The sequence below is a fragment of the Struthio camelus genome, chromosome 3, assembly GCF_040807025.1.
Source record: "Struthio camelus isolate bStrCam1 chromosome 3, bStrCam1.hap1, whole genome shotgun sequence".
NCBI classification, from domain to species: Eukaryota; Metazoa; Chordata; class Aves; order Struthioniformes; family Struthionidae; genus Struthio; species Struthio camelus.
The window spans coordinates 93,435,206-93,461,807 of record NC_090944.1 but is presented as its reverse complement, the minus strand read 5'-3'; the positions used below and the strand labels follow the sequence as shown (position 1 = coordinate 93,461,807).

At 38.6% G+C, this 26,602-nt stretch overlaps 1 protein-coding gene across 10 annotated transcripts in view; it reads left to right on the top strand.

Moving 5' to 3' along the window:
* The window catches only part of SMOC2 (SPARC related modular calcium binding 2), a 155,740-nt gene that overhangs the window by 107,605 nt on the left and 21,533 nt on the right, over positions 1-26,602 (top strand). For all 10 annotated transcript variants that reach the window (XM_068939124.1, XM_068939126.1, XM_068939123.1 and 7 more), the window contains one exon: positions 7,770-7,852. In XM_068939124.1, the coding sequence (XP_068795225.1) occupies positions 7,770-7,852 (83 nt within the window). The remainder of the gene's footprint in view (positions 1-7,769; positions 7,853-26,602) is intronic.

The window sequence follows — 26,602 nt, the reverse complement described above, 5'->3', positions numbered from 1 at the left end:
GTAAGCCTAGACCTGGATTCAGCACTCCAGACATGGTCTCACCAGTTCTGAGAAGAGGGAAACAATCACCTCCCTTAGCCTACTGGAGAAGCTCTTCCTAAGGCAGCCCAGAATACTGTTGGTCTTCTTTGCGGCAAGGGCACATTGCTGACTCATACTCAACTTGACATCCACTAAACTTCAGGTGCTTTTCTACAAAGCTGCTTTCCTCCTTTTCAGCCCCCAGCCCATACTGGTGCATGGGATTATTCCTTCCTAGGTGCAGGACTTTTCATTTCCATTTGTTGAGCTTCATGAGATTCCTGTTGACACAGTTCTCTAGCCTGTTCGGATCCCTCTGGATGGTAGCACTCATCTGGTAGCAACCATCTGGTGTGTGAGCCACTCTTCCCAGTTTTGTAGTGTCTGCAGACTTACTGAGGGTGCAATCTACCCCATCATCCAGGACATTAATGAAAATGTTAAACAGGACTGCTTCCCATATTGACCCCTGGGATACACCATTAGCGACTGCCCTCCAACTGGACTTTTCAGCTTTCAGTCCATCTCATTGTCTGTTTTTCTATCCTGTGCTTAATCAGTTCGTCTATAAGAATTTTATGGGAGATAGGCCAGAAAGCCTTGCTAAAATCAAGATAAAGAACATCCACTGTTCTCCCCCTACCCACCAAGCCAGTCATCTCATCATAAAAGGCTTTACCAATTACGGTTGATCAAGCTTAATTTCCTCTTCATAAATCCATACTGACTTCTCCCAATCACTGTCTTGTCCTTCATATGTTTTGAAATGATTTCCAAGATTATTTGCTCCATCATCTTCCCAGGAATCAAGATGAGGCTGACTGGCCTTTAGTTCCCCAGATCCTTCTTTTACCTTTCTTGAAGATAGAGTCTTTTGCTTTCTTCCAGTCGCTAGGAACATCCCCAAGTTGCCATGCTATCAATAGTGGCCTTACAATGACACTGGCCAGCTCCCTCAGAACTCGTGGGTGCATCCCATCAGGTCCTATGGGCGTGTGCACGTCCAGTTTGTTTAAATGTTGCCTAGCTTGATCCTCCTCCACCAAGGGTCATTTCTTGCTCCAGACTTTCCTACTAGTCTCAGGGACCTGTGACTCCTTAAGGATAATCTTAGCATAAAGATCAAGGCAAAGAAGGTACTGAGTACTTTGGCCTTCTCCATGTCCTTTGTCACCAGATATCCTAACCCATTCAGTAATGGGTCCACATTTTCCCTAGTCTTTTTGCTGCTGATGCACCTTTAGAAGCCCTCCTGATTGCCCTTCACATGAGCTTTGACTTTCCTAACCCCATCTCTTCACATTTGGACAGTGTCTGTATATTCCTCCTGGATCACCTGACCCTGCTTCTACCTCTTATATATACGCTTTCTTTTTATGTTTGAGTTTTGTCAGGCACTCCTTATTCATCCGTGCAGACCTTCTGCCACCTCCTACACACTGGGACAAACCATTCTTGAGACTAGAGGGGATGATCCTTGAAAATCAAACAGCTGTCCTATTCATATTATATCGTGTGCAATGTTAATGATTTGGGCTTGTATGGTCACACTAGCTGGATTTCCAGGTCTTCCCAACACCTATGAGGAGTCACCTGTGGAGCTAAAATCAGGCTCCCCTTTCTTTTCTTTCTGTTTGTTCGGCTAGCTCTTGTATTCCAAAACTATACAGTGATTCAGCTGCAGGAGAAGAGGTGGCAGGGTTTTCATTCATGGTACTGCATGTTTCCTAAGTTCGAATGCTAGCAGGTTTAGATTCAGTCTCACCCATATGAGCTAGACACAAATCTTCATTTTGCTAGATGGATGCTCTATCTGATGACTAGAACACAACAGACCACAGCTTCACTAGACTTATGGAGAGTTCAAATCTCTACCCACTTAACTTGGACTATAGTGGAGATCTGAGTCAGTAATATATAGTAATATCTCAAGAAGGGACACTTCTGAGCATACTGGGGTAACTAGAGTGCTTAATGTTAGGAGTTTCATGCAAAATAATGCCTAGTGAATTTAGGAGTCTACAATGCTGAGCACTCCTAGAAAACAAGCAGGTGGGATCACTGCCTGGAGTTTAGGAGGACTGTTTAAATCCCATTTCTAGGTGAGCTTTAGATGGGCTGAGATCCCATTATTCTTGCTGGATTTTAAAATTTCTTTTAGTACATGTTTATAAAATAAAACTCTTTCCCTTAGAAAGGAGGAGAAAGGTCAAAGTATGATTTCTTCCTGGCTCTCTGAGGATGCTTGATGAAATAAGCACTACAAGTGATGAGTATAAGATGAGAAATATGCGGTAGTCTTACAGTAATTATTTCTTACAGAATGGAATGGACGAAGAACATGTGAGTCTTTTCTAGTTTAAAGAATCAGGGTCTTGTGGAAAATGGTGTATGCTACCTTCCACGTTTCCCCTGCAAAATAAAAATCAGAAGAGTAAGTATTAAAGCTCTACTGCAGAAACTGATAGCATTAGTACTCCTAGTAGCAAGAAAAATGCTTTGCATTCTGCAATCTCTCTTCTGCAAATCTGAATATGTAGGTCTGGGAAGCTGCTGGGAAGCTGTTAGGAGAACAGTTCTGTATGTTGTTTGGTTTGAATACATTAATGAGGGTGAAATTTATCATATCATCAGCCTCTGTAAGCCACAATAAAAAGTAGTCCCATTAAATTAACGCCATAAAATGAAGGGAAGTTATGAGTACTCAGTGATCTTCTAATGCTCTGTTATTTGAAGTCAGGATAAATCATTTGTCAGTAAAGGTATTTCAGAAAAAACACATCGCTCCAGAGTTAAAATAAAGGTGAATGAATGAAGAACCATTATAGGACATTTAAGACATTGTCCTCCTGGAAATGATGTTAACAGACGCTTAATGCAAAGAAACTCACAGGAAATGTGTAAAGTAAAGATTTGGCATAAAGCTGGCTTTTATGAAAACCTAGGGGAAGTATACATTAGACTGCGAGGAAGCAGCGCATTTAAATGGTACAAACAACCATTCCCCTGAAAAGCTTATGACTTAAGCATTCAAAACAGGAAATGAAAGGGCCGGCAGAAAGAGTCTATCAGTATAGTTTTACCAGGTAGCTGGTAAACGCCTCCTGGACATCATTTAATCATGGTAGAATGACCCTCAAACCGTTTTATGCAGAACGGCCATGAGTCTGGGCTCTCAAATGTGACTTTGGAGCAGCTAGGATCATGGGCGGAATAACCTCCAATCTACTTGCAAAAGATTGTGTAGACTTTAAAAAAAAAAAAGTAAATCAGCTACTTCATGAAGTTGCCCACAGTATGTAGAATTCCTGCAAAATCCTTGATACTATACTGCCTTGAATACATCATTATACCTCAGTGACTCCAAGGGCACTGCTCAGAGGTATAAAACAGCCTTTATAAACCTTTGCTGACTCAAGATACATATTCAGCGGTGAGGATTCTTTCAGTTTTAAAAATCGGAAGAGTGAGCAATTTGGGATATCTTTTTACTGCAATATTTTTAACCTGAGAGTGCTTCATTTTGACATGCTATCCCTTTGCTGCTCTTTTCCCATGAAAACTGAGGCGAGTGTGTTTTTCTTATCAGCTCTTAGTGTGGCTGTGTCTCTGTAGGTTCAAACAGGTAAGTTTCTAATCATTCACTTCATTTTTCATCATTTTCTTGCCTTTAAAGAGTTAAACATGGACTTTTCATGTTACACCATTTTAACACCCAGTTGACTTTAATAGATCTGTCTTATGATGTGCTACATCTGTATTTAACAAAAAAATAAGCCAAAATGGAAGAAGTGGAGAAGAGTGGAGGCCAGAAAAGAAAGTGTAGGCACAGAACACTAACAATAACTGAAGAGGACAACGGGTATGTAGCGGGTATCAGATTAATCAGGGACCAGGCTGGTTGCCAGATAATGCATTAGTGAGTATTGCTCAGAGATTTCCCTTTCACTCTTTTCTTGGCTGATTGAAGTGGTCATCCATCAGGTATCTGAATCTCAACCGTGCTGTCAAAGCAATTTCTATTCCTACCATTCTTTAGGAAAAAACATGCTTGTAGTGCTCCTAAGCCTGTGAAACAACATTGTCACTTCTTGCAGCAGCCAAAATCAGATGGGCCAATGGACAGTTTCTTCACATGATGTGGAAATAAATTAAGCATTTAAAAGGAAAAGAAAAACAACAACTTTTTTTTGATTCTGCCCTGTAATTAAAGTCAGAATACTTACAAATTGTTTTTAGGGACAGTCTGGCTGGGACCTAAGACATAGCCACTATTTTATACTTTTAAAAAGAATATTTTTTTCCAAAAATTTAACTTAGTATGTTTTGATTAGACGTTTTAATATATAGCTCCATAAATGTGATATTTTGGAACATGCAATAGGAGCATTTCAAAGAAAGATGAGTGGTTATATTGAACACAAAGGAACCCAGATTCGGTGAATGAGTATGTCTGTGCACAAGCCTGTATGTGGACATATGTACTATTACTATATTTAACTTTTTAGAATTGGAACTTTTCCTGAATTGCTGTACATTAAAGTATCTAGCGTCAAGCTATATAAGAAAACTAGTAAGTAAAACTTTTCAGAGAGTCTATCAAACTAATTGAAATGCCATAATTAAAAACATAGAGAGATGAAAAAATGTATTAAGAGCTTATTATTTTTTCAGTCATTTCTGATCGTAGTAGAAATATGATTTATTTCATGTATAACCTTTAACCTTGCCAGGTTAAAAAAATGCTAGGAAGGATGAAGTAGGCAAGACACAAACTGCCCAAAATAGTATCATTTCAGTGTTAAGAATGAGCGTCTTTTACAGAGCGTTTTATTCCTTGCTGTGCTTTATGGCCTATGACATTATTCATTCGAATACTTGAATGTTTTTAAATATGATCCCATGGATAACAGAACTTTACCTGTGAGTCCAGTAACATGTGCAGCACTTTGCTTGACTACAACCTACCTCATCATTGTCTAAACACTCTTAGGAGTATAAAATAAAGGTTTTGTTCATCTCAGTCAATTTTTACCACTAGGCTGGAATTGAGTGAATCTAAGCCATTGAAATATCAATAAGTGCCAGGTGTTATAACTCAAAGGCTCAAGTGCGAATACCACCTTATCAAAAGAGGGCTGCATAATACAACAGCCAAATTGGGTCGGATGGGAGGAGTCCCATACTAGGTGATACTAGTGAAATATCTGAAGCTTTTGTTAGCACCCAACAGAAAAAATTCAAATTTTAAAAGTGCACAGACAAGACTTGCATAAGCCAGACTTTACAGTTTTAATCTAGGACTACTTTGCAGAATCACAGCATCACAGAATGGCCAAGGTTGGAAGGGACCTCCGGAGATCATCTAGTCCAACCTCCCTGCTCAAGCAGCGTCCTCTAGAGCACATTGCCCAGGATCACGTCCAGGCCAGTTTTGAATATCTCCAGCGAAGGAGACTCCGCCACCTCTCTGGGCAACCTGTTCCAGTGCTCTGTCACCCTCACAGCAAAGAAGTTTTTCCTCAGGTTTAGGTGGAACTTCCTGTGGTTCAGTTTCTGCCCATTGCCTCTTGTCCTGTTGCTGGGCACCACGGAGAAGAGGCTGGCCTCATCCTCTTGACACTCCCCCTTCAGATACTTGTACACGTTGATGAGATCGCCTCTCAGTCTTCTCTTCTCCAGGCTGAACAGGCCCAGCTCTCTCTGCCTTTCTTCAGAGGAGACATGCTCCAGTCCCCTCATCATCTTGGTAGCCCTCTGCTGGACTCTCTCCAGGAGTGCCATGTCTCTCTTGTACTGGGGAGCCCAGAACTGGACACAGTACTCCAGGTGAGGCCTGCCCAGGGCTGAGGAGAGGGGCAGGATCACCTCCCTCCACCTGCTGGCAACACTCTTCCTCATGCAGCCCAGGATACCGTTGGCCTTCTTGGCCACAAGGGCACACTGCTGGCTCATGGTGAACTTGTTGTCCACCAGCACTCCCAGGTCCTTCTCGGCAGAGCTACTTTCCAGCAGGTCAACCCCCAGCCTGTACTGGGGCAGGGGGTTATTCCTGCCTAGGTGCAGGACCCTGCACTTGCCTTTGTTGAACTTCATGAGGTTCCTCTCGGCCCACCTCTCCAGCCTGTCCAGGTCCCTCTGAATGGCAGCACAGCCTTCTGGTGTGTCAGCCACTCCCCCCGGTTTAGTGTCATCCACAACCTTGCTGAGGGTGCACTCTGTGCCTTCCTCCAGGTCACTGATGAATACTTTGAACAAGACTGTTCCCAGGACTGACCCCTGGGGGACACTGCTAGCTAGCTACAGGCCTCCAACTTGACTCTGCACCACTAATTACATACCCACTGACTAGAGAAGGGGTCCGACAATGAAGAATCAGACTTACTTTCATTAACAGAGAAATAGAATTGTAACTTGAAACCTGCAAACTGCTAAACTATGACTATACGCTCTGGGACAGCACACAAAATAGCTTTGCTGGAAACTTGCAGGATATAATTTTTTTTTTTAAATGAAGATCAAGAAAATACCAGGTTTCCCTATTCAATTCTATAGCAGTTCCAACAGCCATGGGACAAGTATGTGCTCCTCTGTTCCTAACCAGTACAAAGATATTTCCTACATACAATGATGGAAATTCTTCTCCAGTTGCGTGGGTATCCTTGAAGTGATTAGGAGACAACCCACCTGGGCACTGAGATCCAATATTCCTATTTCTAAAAATAATACACTTTGCACAATCATAAATATATTACATGATTTTTATCATGTTAGTAGTAGTTGTATCTGCACAAAACCAGCATGTCTATACTGTGATCACTAGAGCTTAGTCCTGACTGCCATTTCCTTGCCTTGCATTTTTCACTTCTGCACAGTGAGCATAAAATAGATGTGAAAAGCTAAACGAAAAAAGGGATAGAGAAGGATGACTCATGCCGTAGGTCTTTATTTCTTTTCCCTGGAGTCTCAGACTGGAAGGGTCCTTGAGAACCCAGATTTGGATGAGCCGGTAAAATCAGCTGGTCAGTGTCCTTGATATTAATTGGAAGTACAAATAGCGTAGGATTTCTTGTTACCTGCTGAACTAACAAACAAGCTTTAGACTTCTCAGAAAGAGTAGGGGAACCAGAATATTCAAGTAGCAGGTGGAGACTTGGTTTTCAAAACCAAGTTTAAACTATTCAAGCACAATTCCCTTCATTCCAGAATCCATATCCGTTTGTGTTCAACTAACATTTGTTTTGGAGAGGATACAATAGTACACAGTTGTATTGCTACAGTATTAAACTAATTACAGTACCTGCATTGTTCTGATTTTGAAGTTGCTTTTCTGGAGTTTCACAACATGAATACTGTCCCAGATGCCACAATTTGTTATGCTGTTTAGCACTTTTTGATTTGGTAGGTAGGAGGAACCTGGCTTTCTCTTTTGCTTTTATTACATATTATTTCATGGCCGTTCCCCACAGCTTTCTCCTTCCTCAGTTTTCCTCCCTGTATAATGGATTTGGAATAGATTATAATTATTCCATTTGGTCTCAATCCCAGAAGAATAAACATTTCCTGGATTATTTGAGGTAAGTGGAAAATAGGCAGATTAATTTGCATTGCCTGTTTGGAGTGAAGAATGAGAATTGCAAACTTCTTCCCTGAACAAAAGGTAGAAGTTTAATTTGGACTACAAAATTGGAAATAAATTAGTTCTAAATTTAGTTGACCTTGATGTTGTTTTTTTTCTCTCCCTGTAGGTATGAACAGCCTAAGTGTGATAACAGTGCCAGAGCTCACCCAACTAAAACAAAGGATTTGTACAAAGGACGCCAGCTTCAAGGTGAGTGAAATAAATAAATTTGGTTTCATCTCTTTCAGTACTTTGTTTATTCACTGCAATAATTCAGAAAGCAATTTTTTACTCCATATCAAAACAATATATCTTTTAGATATTGCTACATTGACTTGGCACTAACTGAAATCTTTGGATTTGGGATAGCGAGTGTAAATATGCATCTTCAGATGTTGTCAGAGAAAGTAAGGATCATTTCTCAAATGAGATTCCCTACACTGAAGTCAGCAGTTTAAAGGCAATCATAGCTACTTCCTGGAGTTATTCTTTGCTGTTGTCGCTTCAGAGAAATCAGCAAGTACATGAAGAATAACTTGGGCCATACTTCATAATCCTTTTTCTAGCAAAAGCCTTGGGAAATTGGTCTCCATCTTCAGATCAGACTAAAAAAATTTATCTACTTCCTTTTTTTCCCAAGGATCGATTTGTCAGTTTACTTCAGAATAATATTATTTTATTATCCTATGTTGTAGGAAAAAACCTTGGTATTTGTTAGATTTTGAGTGCATTTTTTTGAATGGTAGAGATCTTTTTTCTGGCGAGTTGAGCTACACAGAAGTCAGTAGACTTACTGCACTTTTGAATCAGCTTTTTAATGTGCATGCATAATGTGATGTTTAGTACATTTTAGTGATATTGCACAAATGAGGAGGAAATTGTGAATCCATATCAGCTATTCTAAAGAAGTGGCAACAAACAAATGATTTGGGGAGATGTTTTATGTCTTGGGAGGTATTTCAGATTAGCTACCCAGAGATATGTCTAGACAGTAACTCTGACCTAAATATGCTCGTCAGTGTTAAAATTCATCTTGAATGAAGCACGCATTAATGCTATCTGTTGTGAAGCAAACTTAATTACAAGGTATCATTTGAAAAGATGTAAGAAATATGAATGATATGTTAGTATACAATACATAATTATATGTTGTGTTCTTTGTGGAAAGTCGTCAATCACAGGTTAGCTGTAAGCCACCCAAACTACAGTGGCTGCAAAAATGGGAAGTGTGACCCAAAAACATGTCTAGTAAAGTATGATAGGACAGACAGACAGGACAGGACATATAGGAAAGCACTCATGCCAATTTTGATAGCCCTATTATTATTTATGGATTTCATCTGGAACCGTGAGTACAATTCTAGTCACCTGCGGTCATGAAAAAGATGCAGGCAGGAAAAGCTAGCTAGCCCTAAGATATTGGAGGAAGAAGGCCTATTTTCCAAGAGAAGATTACTACCAATCACTTTGTTTAGACAAACAAGACAAGGTCTGGAGGCAATATTGCTCTTCTGAGAACATGCAGAAGGGAAACAGAACTGTTTACCTCATTGGCAGTTTTGGTGCAAGAACAAATAGGTATGAACTACCCTTAATGCCTTTAGCCTGGAATCTGTAAAGAGGTTTCTATTAGAGTGAGGCAATAGCCCCTAAAGGAGTAGTAATGGAGCAGAAAATCTGTTGATCAGTTTATTAAAGAAACAGTAGAAAACAGAATCAAATGACTGAGGTACTCAGTCAACTCTTAGCATACACACCCATACAACATCTTAAGAACAAAGAAGAGTTGAAAAAAGGATTTGCACTAAAAACTGAGCTTGCAGCATGAATTTCCCAGCTCTTTGTAATTTGTCTCCATTTCTTTTCCTTCATGAAAAATAACTGAACATATCTAACTTGCAATTGCACTGTTCAGCTACTCAAAGACTCTGAGTTCAGCAAAAGCCTTATGTACCACATAAATCGTCAGCTATGTGAAATTTAGTGGTAAATACACCTTTGTTGACATTCAGATTGGTGAGGTCTGTCCATAATTTCATCAGCTAGTACTTGCTCACTGAAGTTACTTACTGCGGTTGTAACTCCAGGGACATTAGAAGGTATATCAGGGATAATCTGAGGCATACTTTACCACCTTTACTCCATTAAACCCAATGGGAAGTTGTCTACTAGTTTCTGTGGAGATAGGATTAGACCCATACTTCCCATGTACTCTAGACATCTGTCAAATTATGTCAAAACAGTACTTGCTTAGTTACAAACTTGTATAGTGACTTGATTTTGTATTTTTTCTGAATGAAAAGAAATTTACACTCAGAAAAGAGTATAACAGAGTAAAAACTGAAGACACAAGTTTTGCACTTAGTTCTGTAAAAAGTATCAGTCATTGGTTACTCCTACCTTTTACACAAATTTTTGAAGAGGCATTCTAAAGCTGGATTCTCAGAGGTAGGGTGGGCAGGTAAAGGCTTGTCAGCTTTCACACTTCTATTTCTTTTCCAAACTGGTAGTGTTTTCATATAGAGCAGTAATAAAGATTTAACCAAAGTCAGGATACTTTCTCAGTGAAACCATCAGCAAGAGCTCTCTGTGCTGTAAACTTCTACCTATTAATTTAAGTGTGGTTAAGTGAGGCAGTGCTCTTTTGATTTTCTCTTTCCGCTCTATGATGTTTTGCAATATGCAAGATTTAATCCAACAAACCACTGCTGCAATGTGAACTCATAATTGTCAGTAACTATTATACATGACACTCATTTGTTCTCCCATATTTTTGTTATTTATCTTTTAATAATCTTTAACTTCCAAGTGCTTTAGATTATTTTAAAATATGGCAAATACCAAAATTTCCTAAAATTTCATAAATACTTATGAGCTAGCTAGAAAATTCTTCCTCTCATTCTGCAGCAGCATGGAGTTACTCCTCTATAGAAGTAACAGAGGGAGGAATTTACTCCACAGCTGCTGTTGTGTTAAGGTGTTTATTTTTTTCTCTCTCTCTCAGTTTTCTCTTTTCTCTCTCTGAAGTTGTCTATTAAATGCTCAAGTACTGGTCACTCAACTGACAAATTTACCTTATCATCATTCAAACACAATAATTCCATCAAGGCAAAACTGAATTGAGTTTACTCTAGATATTTTTTTAAAAAATAAAGGGGTAGGAGGGTCTTGCACAAGGGTGGCTACTTGCTACCAAGTAACAGGTGAAATTGCATGTTTACTGTTGAGTGAAGCTTGAAACTGCACAGATGGCTAATAAGAATCAAAGTTTTAGTAAATGTGGACAACTGTTACCCAAAGTTTCTCACTGTAGACAGTGTTGCAAAAGCATGTTTGCATGTGTACTGTCCGAATTTTAAGTACGGCATCTGATTGTTAGCGGTGCCAGGTTTGAATTGAAAATATATTACGCCCTTGCATTCAAGGAATAATGCATTTTTGAAAGGAAGGGTCAAAAATGCAGTATCTTTGGTTGAAAACACTATGACTACCTGCAGTGTAAAACCATGAAGATTTTAAAACAATTACTTTACTACAATAAATAATTTTTAAATAGAATAAAACACAGTGGTACATCCTCAGGTGGATTGAATTGGCATAGCCCTGCAGCTACATTGACTTATACCACCTGAAAATTTGAACTGATTACGTATTAAGCCAAATATTTTTGGCAATAATTTGGAAATAAATCAAGGTGCAGTTTTTGGCAAACACTGGTATATTTCAATGGCAAAATCATAGAACATAGGAGCCACTCACAGTCTATGGCAAAATTCCCACTGATGTAAACTGGGCTAGAAGTATATCCTCACATCCTGAGGGTAACTTAATACAAAGCATCTGAAATTGAAGGCTTATTTAATGTTTGTAAGAACGATCAAAACCAACTGTATCTATTAGATTGGATTGGAAGTTGCATAACAATAATGCCTCCCATTAGAGTTCTAGTATGTTTTTTTTAAGTTCAAATCGTTTTTCTGAGGCTATTTGTGATTTTGATCCTGCTCAGAAGCAAGTTTTTCTGAGATAATGAAAGTGAATCCAAAAAAGATTCACTTGACTCAGAGCATGTCGCATACTGAGTAAAGAGACAATTTTTTACTTTTCTCACACTCAGAGTTTTCAAATATTTATGTTTCTACTTTTTATTCTCCACTGTGTTACATAGTAAAATGGGAACTCTGTGATGGACTGATATGTTCCCCTCTAAAGATTCTTGAATGCTTTATTTTGAGATTGTTTTGGTAACTTGTATGTTAAACAGAAACTCAGTTTTCTGCATAAGCTGGTCAAGAGCTTTTAAGAGGGTATAGGATGAAGGCTAGCAGGGGCTAAAAGTAGAATACGATGAAGGAGGTGTAGGTCTGCCTTTTCACAAAAAGCATAAGTAGTTATAGGTGAAAATCAGGAAAGCTGAAGAAATATCAGTTCCCAGAACTATATCTTTTCAGACTGTATCTAAGGGTGAAGGTATTTTCAAGAGTTAGATATAGTCAGTATTTTCAACAGATTAGAATAATTCTATCTCAGAATAACATCAGCTCAGTAACTATAGGAAGCTGATGAATTTTTCAAAGCACAAAATTCTAGATAATTTAAAATTGCTATACTTTTGGTCATACGATGTTTATTTAATTTCCTTACCTAGTTTAGTAACATGCATTGTATTCGTGGGGGAGAAGATAAGGATTATTGACAGAGGCAAGACTTTATGCAAACTTCATGTAAAACTATCATGAAAAGATTTTTCCATGAGCAGAGGATAGTCTCTCATAGGGCACAACAGGAAATTCTATATGTTGGGAATTATATTTAATATTTATTTCTAAAGTCTTAATAATAGGTGGAACATAGAAATGATACATTTCCTAATATAGCTATTCTAACAGACTTTGAGATTCCCTGGAGTCTAGCCACCAGATGACTTCCTCGTAGACTTGCCATTCCAAAATAGGGTCTGCCTCAAATTTGTGAGGTATGCAACAAAATAAGGCAGAAGGTATTGTAATCAGGCATTTAAACTCACATAACTGAAAATATATGCTAGGTAACATATTTCAGTGTTTCCTTCACCAAGGGTCAGGGAAGTGTGTAGGTATATTAGCATTCCCTTAATCAGAATAGAAATCTCTAGCCTCAGAGCCCATGTTCGTGAGGAAGATGCGTCTTTGCTGTGTCTCAGGATGGCATGGGTTGGACAGCTGATGGGACCATCAGCACCATTCCCTGCCTGTAACCAGCCTCTGCAGAAGGCAGCCACTCTCCAGAGAAACTTGTTAGTGGTGGTAATAGCAGCAGAGGTCACTTTGGATGTTAGAAGACCATTCCTCAAATCTGCCAGCCCTCCTAGATTTACCTTCGATAATGAATAGCTACCTGTTCATGAGGCTAGTTTTGCCTCTGCTCTAAGTTAGCTGGAAAAAGAAAGGTCTTGCACATGCCACAGAACAAAACCTGATAGTGTTTTGAGACCACTCAGCTAACTTGCCTCAGGGGCAAACCTTTTTCTCGTTGAAAAATTATACATTGAGTGCAACAAAGCTCTTTTTTAAACCCTGCCTGGTGTGAGGGCCAGAGAACCTTTGGATAATCCTTTACACAGTTTAAGATTTGTGTATTGTTATTTAAACTGGGAATTAGTCTGCTTTATTTTTGTAACATAATTCTCAATAAAAATAACCAGTACCAACACCTGACGTTTGAAAAGCAAGTGGAAAAATTTGAAAAGTATTGTAGGAAATGTGATTTTGCCAGCATAACATTCTCTAGTTAGAAATGCCATTGTCTTCTGGTGAAGTAAAAGAAAAAGAGAAGCCTGCTAGAAGACGCACTAGCTTGAGAGGGGGACGCAAAGTCATGCTGGATTTGCAGACTTAACTCTGGGTTTCTATGGTTTTGTGGCGTTAGGTCAGACCATTAATGTTGTTTACGTTTCATTTTGGTTTGTTTAAGTTTCTCTTTTTCTTTAGTACAGTATGTTTTTAAAGTTTCTATAGTCATGATACTTCCTGTCATACAAAGGGATAATTTGGGAGTGGAAACTGTAGTTTGGAAAAGACAATGCTTTATATACTGTAACTGTAATACGATCTACTGACTTGGGTGAATGTGCAGATTCAGTAAGCCCATGTACTAGACCATGTAAGATCGTGAAAGTCTCCTTTTTCTAATTTCCTCTAATACTGTAATTCTTCACTACTAAATATTTCCTTATGTTGAATTGCTGATCTCAGTTAAACCAACTGGAATCCATAGAACTCATCAATTGCACTGAAATTATTGTAGATTTCTACTAGTAAATAAGATCAGCATTCCATTTTTTTTTCCCCTTCCTGGCTGTCAGGCTGCTCTCTGAAAAGCTTCAGATGCTTCTCATTAGAATTTTGGATCCAAGTGCATTTCACCAAAAAAGTCAGTATTTGACTTTTTTGATAGAGCAGAATTAATAAGCACCTGAAAGGTTTCCATTGTTAATACTTGGAGCTTATTCAGTGACACAAGAAGGTTCCAAATTAACGAAATTACCATCTTTGTTTAGTCTTCCTGAATTCTCAGTATAAACCGCACTTCCTCCCTGCCCCAGTCTAAAAACTGTTAATCACATTCATTACTGTGCTGATACTGTGTTCATCTGCAATTTAAGTCATGATAAGAATCTTAAACTTTTATTTAATGGAAATGTCTTCCAAAATATCTTGATGCATCTCTGTTGTATAGTCAATCAACTTATTTATAAGCATAAAATTCCCCATTAACTTTTCTTTAAATATGGTCTTGTTGAATTACATGGTTAGCGTTTTCTGATTTCATAGCCTGCTAGAGATTTTATTCTGAGCTGTTGTTCTGTCCTAGGGATCTTGAAAAACTTCATCTGACCTTAGCATTCAAGCAGTTACTTTCTTCTGAAAATCGTTCGTGAGAGCCGTTTAAATCACGTTGTTTATTTCACATTCGCATGTTACTTAAGAGGAAGTTATTCTAACTGTCTAATTTTCTTCCTATTGTCGTAGTTTTATTTACTATTGTTCTAATGGGATATTCCAGCACCAGCTCTGAACAGTTTGTATTTTGTGGAGCAGAACTCATGATATAAGTTATATAGGAAACCTGTGTGGATAAGTACAGTTCACTTATGGTTGTTGGCAGTGCATTTTCTTTTTCCAAAGTTAAAGAGAAGTGATCAGAAATGTTCAAACTGAAATGATGTAAGATGCACAGCAAACAGCCATCATATAAAGTATCTTACTACTTCAAAGGCATCTTTTAAAAAAAAAGAAATTAATTCGGAGAGATGTACCATTATACTGTTATAATTGCTCTGCTTTTGACCGTGAACACAACAGATTTCATAAGGTACCAGACTGTTTTGAGGCCAAAATGCTAAAGTACTACCACCAGTCTACCTAACCTTGATTACTGTAGTTTCATGCTGTTCTTCACTTCTTCTGTGGGGTCTGGTGCCAACATTGAATAGAAAATAATCTTATCTTTGCTTATTTTTAAAAGTATCAATTAAGTAGTTGACTGTTTCTGATCATAGTACAGATTATATACATATGCCTGTGTTCCTATGAGCTACAAATTGTTAGGTCAGTTGCCATGTAACTTTCTCCACTGAGTTGTGATTTGCAAGGATTATATTTTAGTGAAGTAACCAACTTTTTGGAGGAATGAGCTAATATTTAAAATATGTCTTTCTCTTATTGAATCCTAAAGCTCCGAGCTGTCTAGTCTAAAGTCCATAGGTAAAACAACCATTTGAGGTTGCTGGCTGTTTCAACAGCACCTGTCACTATCTTCTTGAGCTCTATGTCACTTCATCTACCAAGAGATATTTGGCAAGACAGATCTATACTGCAGCAGATCTGCCTAGTTAAGTGTTGGAGCTATGACCAGGAAGTGCTGATGCGAAGCCAGCTCAAGCCTTCACAGCAATGATGACAGAATTCAGTTTCAGTGTGGTGAGGACGAGGGACAGGGATCTGCCTAGAGCCAGGCTACTCATGCAGTGAGGACAGAAGAAGAGAGGCTAGAAAGTGAGGTGCCCTGGGGTGGTGGAAGGGCAGGCTTGCTCTTCCTGCTGTCCCTGTAGCAATGGAGGAGTAGGGAGAATGGCTGCTCTACCTTCCTGAACAATAGGTCTAAGATTCAAGGCTCTAAGACACAAGGCTGCAGGAGGCAACATAATATTCTAGCCTTCTGCTGTCCTACACTGCTGGGACACATTGCCAATGCCTTGGGCTAGATCTGGATTAGTGACAGCTCTGTGAAGGACCCTTTCCACTTATTAAAGGGCATTACAATAATCCTGTGCTGGAAGCCTGAGACGGTGGCTGTGGAGGAGACTTACAGAGAGAAAGATGTGACTGGCATGCAAAGACAAAGAAGAAATGTGAGAGTCTTCAGTGCAGTAAAGCTGATGCAATACCAGTGCGCTTGGTGGACAGGAAGAGAGGAGTGCCACACAGCACAGGGACTGGTATTGCAAACACTGGCTCAGTAAGTGTACCTACACTGTAACACAAAGGGTCATTTTAGTAACGAGTAGTGGTGGTCTGGGAAGGATGCTGGGCTGAGGCAGTAAGACTTATGACTACTGACTACTGGTCAAACCTCCTTATAAAGAGGGAGGTCCACAGCAGTCAGCCAGTGCTATATTTCCTAAGGCCACAACAGTAATTTCAGAGAAGCTGAACTTCAGAAGAGGTTTCTGTCCCCTTAACCTACAACAATTAACTTATTTGCTTGGGCTTTTGGGTTTAGTGGCTCCAGCATTATTACTCTGTTGTCTGACTGCATGATTATATTGTAGTCTCCCAATGGGCAGCTTTGCTCCAGAGGAAATAAGGGCTGTAAGTTGTTTTTCAAGGCTGTGCAGATCTCATTTAATATCCTTATGTTCAATACACTCTCTCCTGTCCATCTCCCCATCCTTCCTTTAATCAGCAAATGGTCTGACCACAGCCTTTCACACTGCTTTACTTTTGACTCAGCCTAAAACAGCAATATTGACATCTGCGACAAAAAATGCTCCATCACATAACTCAAGAGCTGCTGCAACTTCCAGTTACAGGAGAATTCTGCCCCTCCCCGCTAAAAATTACAGTGAAAGCATTTGAGCTACCATTAAAGCACCAGTGAAAGACACAGCTGTGTCACAGCTAGCAAAAGAGAAGAGCTGGCTAATTAAAGGTGATGCTACTGGCTCCGCAATAGCATTTCATTCATTGCTCTGTTTAATATTAACCTATAATTCTATGTTTATTTTAAAGGGCTATATTAGGACTAATAAACACTGACTTCATTTGCTTCTCAGCGTTAAAAAAAAATGCTGGAAGCTTTGCCAAAGAACATAAACTCTGCTTCTCACCTCACTTGTTGCCATCCTCCCTTTTCAGCCAAATCCCATGTTCAGTATAGCAGTGTTTCCTGTTGCGCTGCTCAGTGCCAGCAGGCTCTGCTCTCGGTGAGAGCTGAGAAAGTCCTTGGACTGAGACACCTCCAGTGGACACATGCCTAGAGAGGGAGAGCGTTCTCATGTGTCTGGTTGATTCCCCGTGAGGTTCCAAGTAGCTTATAGGCACCATCCTCTGCACCAGCACTCTCCGAATGAGGTTCTGAGAGGGTAGTTTCATCTTGTGGGCCAAATCCGAGTGCACATCAGAAAAGTTCCACTGGCTCTTGTGAAGCTGTGCTGTTTTATACCCGCTGAGGATGTAAATAAGTAGAAAAATACTAGTCCCTGCACTTAATGATTTTGTCATTGATTTTGATAAAGCCAGACTTCCATTTCTGATTAGGGAATGGATTTTTGTGTAGTGAAGGTATATATACATATATATTTCTGTTTACCCCACAGTGAGAAGTAGTAAATTAACTGAAGCTTATTATGCCATGAAACATAAATAAAGCTGAAAAAAGACCTTTCTGAAAGATATTTTAATCCTACAGATGGTGTATTAAATCCAGCAGCCAAAAAGGCATAGAGGAAGACATTTGTTTTTGTTTTTCTTTCCAAAGAAATTCCATCGTGGATAACAACATTAGAGTATCAACTCATGCAGTTGACTTAGGGAGGGTTAATGTTTTCTTCCTTTTTTTACCAGAAAATTTCAAACAGTTCTATAAATCTGTGCTTATATTTAGCAGTTCTCTACCTCCACACATTGTAATTGTTCTTGGATATCTCTGAACTGTTTATAGGAAGGAGCCCACCCATTAACAACTATCAAAACAGTGAATTTCCTACCTAAAAGCAAATGCTCTTACACGACGGTGAAAGCTTGAACAGACTTTGTAATGCCATGGCAGATTAGCCTATAACAAGCAGATATAATACACAACCCTCTCAGATGAAACTCAGAGTACCATTACCAGTCAAATTACACTCAGAAGAGTATGAAAATCTGTCTTATCTTTGTAGTCATCACACAAAAGGAAGAAAAAAGTCCACAGAGCATTCATTCTTACCCATTCAAGTGAATGATCATTTTTATAATATCTGAAAGAGGAGCAGGGACTTTGATATAAAGAATATTCAGTAAGTTCAGATTTTTATAAGAGAATTATGTCTCTTTGTCTCATCGGTATCTGTTTTAGGTTGGACCATTTTCTGGAAATGCCTATCTCCGCTGACTGTAGAGGGAACATATGTAACTGACATCAGTGGTTGAATGTGTTTTTGATAGCTTAAGTTAAGTGACAATATTCCCACCTTACCTGTATAGATCATGAAAATGAACTGATATAGTATTCTACAAGTAATCAGATACAACCAGGTGTTTTCTCTTCTGTGGTTGACTCAGTGGGGATTAGATCACACTGCAACGTTTTTTTCTTGCAAAGTTCCACTGTGAAGTGTTTTTACCAGGGAAATAAGCCTAACAGTAGTAATAAGGTATGAGAACATCTGTCTGAAAAGCAGCATTTCTTTAGATACTACTTTATCTCACTTAAAGCAAGTACTTGGAGGATTACCTACATTGTGGCTATAGTTGGGGGAGGAGGGGCAGAGGAATGACTAATGGCTCCCTGAAACCAATTTAGTCTAATGAAGTCTTGAATTTCATTCTTAAACTAGCACTTCACGTATGCTGCTTGGCCCTGCTTACTGATTACAAGCGCTGAGCCTCTGTGAATGGAGAAATACTCTCTACCTCAAGAGATTCCTGTCAGTCAGTGTTCAGCTGCTCGAAAGCACACAGCATTTAGCTTTCCCTGGGAATAAATAGAGAAGCTCTTGAGCAGGGGGCAGTGAGCCCGTCCTTTGTCCTAAACATTACATTTACTCTCCTTTTTTCTTTATTTCTGTTTTCTTTTCCTCTAATATCAAAAAGAGGAAGAAGAAAATGAATTTATGCAAAATGTTTTGATGCAGGGATCAGAATCTAATTAAGAAATCAAAATCAAAAGAGTAAAATGCTGTATATTAAACAGCTTTTTTTTTTTTTTACTTTGTGTGTGTGTGTGTGTGTGTGTGTGTGTGTGTGTGTGTGTGTAGCCAGGGGTCTGTGGAAGATATATGTGAGTATTAGGAATATTAAGAATATCAAGATGTTTCTTGTCTTTTAAAAGAAGTCTATACTTTGGAATGAAAATACCTCAGGCCCTTTCAAAACAGCGGCTTGTAAATACATGACTATAGACACTGAGGTATTGTCTGTGCCCAGTATAAAATCCTAGCACAAGCAGAGTCAGCCTTTGATCACGCTGGAACCTAAAACAGATTAAAATACTTGCCCCCACTGAACAAACTTTGATGCTGTCTTCCTTAAGCTACTAAGCTTCAAGAAATGCATTAAAAAATCTTGAAATAGTTTCTGATATAGTGAAAACATGGTAGAGGTTATCTTGTAATAGTTAAGGGCAACTGGATTGCAATTCTTTGGCAAGGAGTAGAAAAAGCAACACAGGAAGAGGGAAAGATTGATGCAGTATAAGTTCAATGTTTTCTGCCAGAATGCCTGCAATCATTGTCATCTCGCAATCTGAGGGATGGCAGGAAAAATCCGTATGACTAAAGGGAAAAGGCAAACCTTTTAGTTTGCCAAGTCTGTAATTATACTGAAAAATGACACCTGAACCTTATCATGACCATGAGTGGGAACCACACAATAAGATATTATTTCCTTTAAGAGGTGTGGTATGGCACTTCTCTTCTTTCATCTGTTTAGGCATATACTGAATAAAATCATACCATTGCTTTGCAAGGCTGTTCTCTGCAAAATGGATATTTTGCAGTGTCTTGTTCTGATACTTGGATACAATTCCTACTTGATTATCTGATAGAAACAGCTCTAATGCTTAATCTGTGGGCAGGGAGCATTAAATATTTTCATTTCTGAATGAAAGCATATCTGTGGTCATATTTTCAAGAGTGAACAACAAAGATTAGGCATGTGTTCTTGCATTTAGTCACTTGAAGAAGTGTCCTACTTTTCAGACAAGCTGAGCACATAGTTTCCAGTGAGTTTAGTGAGATTTTCAGTTCTCAGAAACTTTTCAAAGACCCTGTACTGATATTGAAGCACCTGAGTAATTTTGTGTTTTGTATCAAACAGTCACTTTTTGAAATCCAAGCAGAATTATGGGGTTAGGGCTTCCTAAAATATTAAGCAAATGTAAGACTTCTCACTTCCTAATATTTTAAGTAATTTAACATATAATACAGAAATGACATCAGCTGAGTAGTGACTGAAAGCATCAAGCAATGAGATTAGCTCACATGCCAAAAAAACCAAACAAAATGAAGTCAGAAGTACTGATACTCTTACCTCTCACATCAGTAGGTATATTTTTCTGAAGAGAATATATAGATTTTCGGCTGCTCCATGAATCATTCTGAATGCTGGCTTTTCAGAAAAAGGCTACCTGTGACAATCAGAGAGCATGTTCAGTTCTCACATTCTCTAGATACTAGCATGGCTTATCTGGGAAGACCAGTGAAAGTTTGTGAGAAGAAACCCAACCAGTTCACAGAAAGACTAGTAATTCCAAAATTCAGTTAGGTACAAACCTATATCCTGCATGCACTCTGATGAAGATTGTCCACAGATTCCCATTTGTCCTAAAGGGAGAAAATTACTTTGACAAGAACTCACCTTTCCAAAAGCACACAATCTGTTGCCGATACAATCTTTCTCCTTGAGACACATTCCTGAGACAATCCAAAGGATCCAGATACTGTAGTGGGCCACAGAGGAAAAGTTGACTGAGGTGCTATGACATAAACTAGCCATGAATTTATAAATGGTAACTAGCATCTTGAGCATCTCTGAAAATGGAACTGGTAGCCAGTGTAAAGGACAAAGTAAGTGTTGCATGTTGGATTTATTTTAGAAAATAAAATATCAGTATTAAGCAAGTTTCCAACTGAGGTTCGGAGGTAATGCCAAGTTATGTCCTATGTTTTGTGGGGACAAAGAAATGATTCTTATACATGATATACATGATATATCTTGGAAAGGAAGTGCTGCAAGCCTTTGCACAGCCACAGATCAAAACGAAGGCATATCTAGTCACTATTCATTTGTAGAACCCGAGAATAGAGATGAGCTTGGGAAGTCTCTATGATTAGTATAGTTAATCATTTGTATCACAGCACTTTATAGGGACACTGTGCATAGCCTCGGATCCCAGTGTTCTAGGCTATGAACAGAACAACAAAATGATCCCAGGAAATTTTTATCTAAGTGACTGCAAAGCCACTAAGACAGTGGACAGATGCCATCAGCTGAAGAAGCAGTGAAAGTTCCTACCAATCCCTCAAAGTGCTTCAGGCTGCCAGCATGTGTCACCTCTGTTTTACACTAGCTGAGCTTAAGCCAGCTGGCTTTCTTCCAAGTCTCTTTCTGCATCAGGTATTTAGAAAGTAGAGAAAGCATTTCACTGGGCTCAGTGAAGAGATGCAAAATTAATATTCTTGTCCAAAAAGAGGACAGTGTGTACCAGACTACCTCAGTTGTTTCAAATACATGGTATTATTCCTCCCGTTTAACACAATTTGTAGGCCTCCACAACTGAGAGCCCTTAAGGAGGAAAAGAAATTACTCTTGCAAACATCTGGGAATTCTCTCAAAACATTCAGAATGCTTCACAAGATTCAGAAATTTGCTTCTCTATAGCTCAGCAGGAGTGTTACTGTTCATAGATTCCTGATGCTAGCTTATGGCAAAAATCTATGAATAATTTGAAGAAAATAAATTGTTCCTTGAATTTTACCCTTTTCTGCTTGTGAATCTTGATTTTGTTTGCTATCTAGAAATGTCTTCTGTTAAAATCTCTTGCTCTGTAAGCCATGCACAAACAATTCATTGTAAATATTCCTAAAATACAATTCATGACCTGTCTAACCCTGATCCTGCAAACACTTACCCGCATTCTTGTTGTGATTAGTCCCATTAAAATCAAAGGAACCTTTACATGTGGTTGTAAAGTTAAGCTCAGGCGTAAGTGTTTGTAGAACTAAGGTTTAGGTTGGTTCTATAACCCTTGATACCCTATGTGCTCTGTAGTCTCTGTTTGCTAAATGAGATGCAGGCGCTCAGAACCTGTTGAAAGCTAGGGTTTTTCAATACCAAGATTTTATTCCTATTCCCTTATAGAGTCCCCCTTAAGATTTTGAATTTTGAATTCTTTGAGTATATAACAAGGATTTGCTCGTTAGTGATCCAACTTGGAATTAGCTTTGGAACACAGTTAAATGCAAAGTAAAGGTTATTGAATCAAAGTAGTTTAAAAAACAGTGTGATTATTCATTAACTTTCTTATGATTTATTTAGCACTCCAGTCACTCTGCGCTTTGAATTTTACAATGTGGAAAAGTACCAATAAGCAAAGAGTTCCTAGATTTTATAGCTGTCTACAGTTATAAAAGAAGATGTCTACTAGAGCTGGGTAAATTTGTTCACAGAAAATAAAACCTTGACATTGAAAATTTTACCTAACTCTCTGAAGAGAAAAGCAAAGCTTGCGCGTAGTTATTAACTGGCACATTCAAGTATATATTTAGCTGTATTATATATACTCTGTATGTGGTGGTCAGAAAGAAAATACTGCATTTTGTATTTAAGTGAAAAATAACATTTAGTATTCAGTTCTATCGTCTCACTTACTTTTTCCCATTATTCATGTGTCTTTCTGATTTTTCAACATCTTAAGCAGACAAGCATCATAAAAAGCTCTGTTAAGTGTGTGTGTGTCTGTGTGTCTGTGTGTCTGTGTGTCTGTGTGTACGTATTTTAAAAAAATCACTAGTAACTAAAAAGAGTGTGTTACTACTCCATGTTTACTGGAGATCTCCCTCCCCACAATTTCAGTTCAGAAAGGTAGTATTTAAATGGCCATGAAACAATAATCTGGACTACTGAAAATATAAGATTCCTGGTTTTCTGTTGAGATACACAGTACGCATTTCTACCTTTGCAACTTTTTCAGTTTATCTGGTACATGATCCATTAGACTTTGAATGCAGAGAGGTAGTTTTAGGTCACTTACAGAAGTATTTTATTTGTTACATTTTTTTCTCTCCCTTTCAGATCTGTGTAGTTGAATTCACAGTATCAGAGAAAGGGCTGGAAGGATGCAAAAATGTGCCTAATAAAATGTTTTAAAACACTCTAAATTATTTATACAAGAGAGTTTTGGATTTTTTTTTTCCAAATAACACATGCCATATACAGTGTTTCTGAAGACACATTGTGGTATAAAGTTTCTGCTGGCATTTGTCCGGGGAGATGTGCACTTCTAATTTCATCACTCAAGAACAATGTAGGTATTTCTGTTTCATGCAGAATAAAGTGTTTTATGTGATAGCATACATAGCCCTAAATATAAATTTGTATTTTTACCAATTCTGATGTGTATGCACGCAGACCCTCTTGTGCCTCCCAATTCCTCCTCATATGAAAAGGTCTTAAACAGATTCCACTAACTGATAGGCTGAAGTCAGCTTGATAAAGAGTTTTGTCATGTTTTCCACGGAACAAAAACTACTCTGTGAGCTGTATGTTACTTCTGCTTTTTATCTTTAATTGTTGTGACATACTTTAGGGAAACAAATTACGATTGTCTTATTCAAGTTAACAGCAGACTGTAACTGTTTAGATTTAAGGTAATAGTGGTTTTGCTATCAGGATTTTTGCTGTGGTAAGTCTCATTTATTAAGAATGAGGAAAACAAATATTATAAGAATCAATCTTCTAACATTAGCTGATGCAATCCAGGTGATTATAAAATATGCATCTGTTTAAAAGTAGCTTCATAGCTGACTTAGTAAATAACAGCTTATTGGTATGCTTGGAAGTTACTTCTTGTAAAGAAGCTTTTCATTTTATTTAATCTACAGATGTGTAGTTCAAATGTTGCTTCTACTCCATTGCTTTGAATTGAAAATAATTCCACTGTAATCGCTTGGGTTATTCAAGATTTAAGGTGGTAAAAATGATGGTAATAACTGAGACAGTATACTTACCAAACTCTACAAAGAGTTGAAAATAAACTGTGGAGAACTCTGATATTTTCACTGGTATTTTTATTGATTTTTATTACACAAAAGGGAAGAAATAAATGAGGTTCAGTGGCAAGGGTAGTCGGAAGGTCTCCAAAATTGTAAGCATTACAACCCAGACATCTGTCACAAATACTAACTTTTCCAGGAAAGCGATGCTGGGACTTGGAATATAGGTGTTGTGTCTTCTGCTGTTGAAATGTCTGAGTGTAAATTCGTTCTTCAGCTTTTGCTCTGTTGCTTTAGAGAGGGTCAGCTCACACCCCTGACTCTGGAAAACTTACATGAGGTGAGGTTGGGGTGACAAAAGCTGTGTACACCCCCAGCACTGAAATGGACTACGACAATCAACTGCCTCCAAATGTGGCAGAGGCCGACTTCATAGTGAATGAGTCTGCGCTGATGGGACACTGTGATGAACTCTTTGTTTCTTTTCCTGTCGGCAAGACCTAATGAATTTTTGACTTTTCCCCCACCAGAACTGGGGTTAACTCCTCTGGCTAGCCCACCTTTCTTGTAGGCACATATATTTTCCCACACCATTTGCCAAAAAGTACTTGTATGACCTATTCCTTTGAGGGGACAGAGTTGACTCAACAGCCCCAGGGCATACTGGGTTCGCTACACATGCCATGTGGCATCCTGAGCATAGCCACACTATCAGTTAATCAATATTTCCTTGCATCTTAAAGCTGTTGAGTGGTAGGTTAAAATGTACAGCAGTAGAAATGTCAGGCAAGGGCACATTTTTCAGCCCCTTGTGTCTGTTTTTTGCAATTATCTTTTTTTTTTTTTGATGGAAACCTGTTAACGATTTGGGTCTACTTAAACGTGAGAGCAAATTTAACTTTCCAGCCATTGCAGTTGTGTCTCCACATCTTTTATCTTTGAAAGGCAGGAAGATTGCTTATGAAAAATGATTGATCCATCTTACACTATACATATTTCAAGTGACTTCTTTCTGTGTATAGCAGAAGGTTTTTTTCCTTGGCAAGCCAGGACACTTAGTTAATTAAGAACTTTTTATAACTATCTCTTTTCCTCCTTAATTGTCTAGTGGAATCCAAGTTTTCAGATCTGCTTGTGCAAAGCATACCTCAGTGTGATTAGAATAGCAGCTGGCCCGCTTGAGACTGAGATTATCTAAACTACAAAAAAAGCACCTACGGAGAGTTCATGCTCTAGATGTCATTGTCATTGTCATATCGATTTGAACTGAAGTCATGGATAAAACTAATTAGCATTAGATATACAATCCTGATGTGAGATTTTGAAAGGACATACTTTTCTCTGAACTTAGTCCTATTGCTGCTGAATCAAAGGAAGCTAGGATATCCTACCAGAAATGGCTTTTGTTTCTTGAATGAAAGACATTTTTTTCTTTCCTTTCTTTTCATGAAAATCCCACCCTTTCCTAATGCAAACTGTGCAAAGTTGACTTTTCTTGTAAACATTAAAATACTAACTTGCTATGAATTGTTCGAAATCTTATTCTCTCTTCTGACTGACCCCTCTCTTTAAACAATGTTGATTTCATCCTTTGCTATGCTCCTTTTCCCCTTGTTCTTGCTTCTTGATTAAAAAATCAAGACAAACAGAGGCATAACATCTGTGCCTCACATACGAGACAAGTTCATTACTTTTTCTATGTTCTATGCAGAATTTATAGGGAGGATTTTGTTCAGTGGATGTGTTTGTCAATAGTAAAAGTTTAATACATCAGGGATTACACAAATCACTCATTTGGAGTTTCTATAAAAATCAAAAAAAATAATTTCTTCCAATATGAATTTTGACCCCTGCATTAATAGAGTGCACAGTTTTCTTGGAGCTGAACTTGTGGTTCAAGGCTGGCATCATACAACCTTATTGCAAACTTGGCAGCTGAATCAAGGAAAAAGATTAATGTCCACTGCAGCGGTTGGACATGTAAGGTCCAGAAATCAGGCTTTAACTTACAGCTCCCTGTATGGCTTGATAAAAAAGGAGGCACACTGCTGTGGTGCTGGCATTTCCGATGTGTAGACAAACAGGGGTTACTTTTCATCTCAAGCTGTATTTACTTTGGAAGTTCATTAATTTCCCTGTCAGAGGCAGGTGACTTAGTGAAACCAGAGTTATTTGGGAAGCAGGAATCTTCAGGGAGAATAAAAACTGTATGGTTTATTCTACAGTGAAACCTTGTTATGCCAAATTGCTCAGCTGCTTGCGCTTTAAGCTTGGAGACCTTGCTAAGCATTTGGGTGAATGCCTTATTGTTACTAGCTCGTGTTCATCTCTAGCTGTGGGGTATCTTGTGGGCAGGCTTCACTTGGTAATGACTTCATGTGGAAGGTTGGAGGGGGAAGGGGGAATGTGAACAGATACACACTACTCTGATTCTTTACAGTCAGCCCAAGTAAAGTCACCCTGGGAACGAAATCATAAAACTACAGCTTATATGAGGAAAGAGG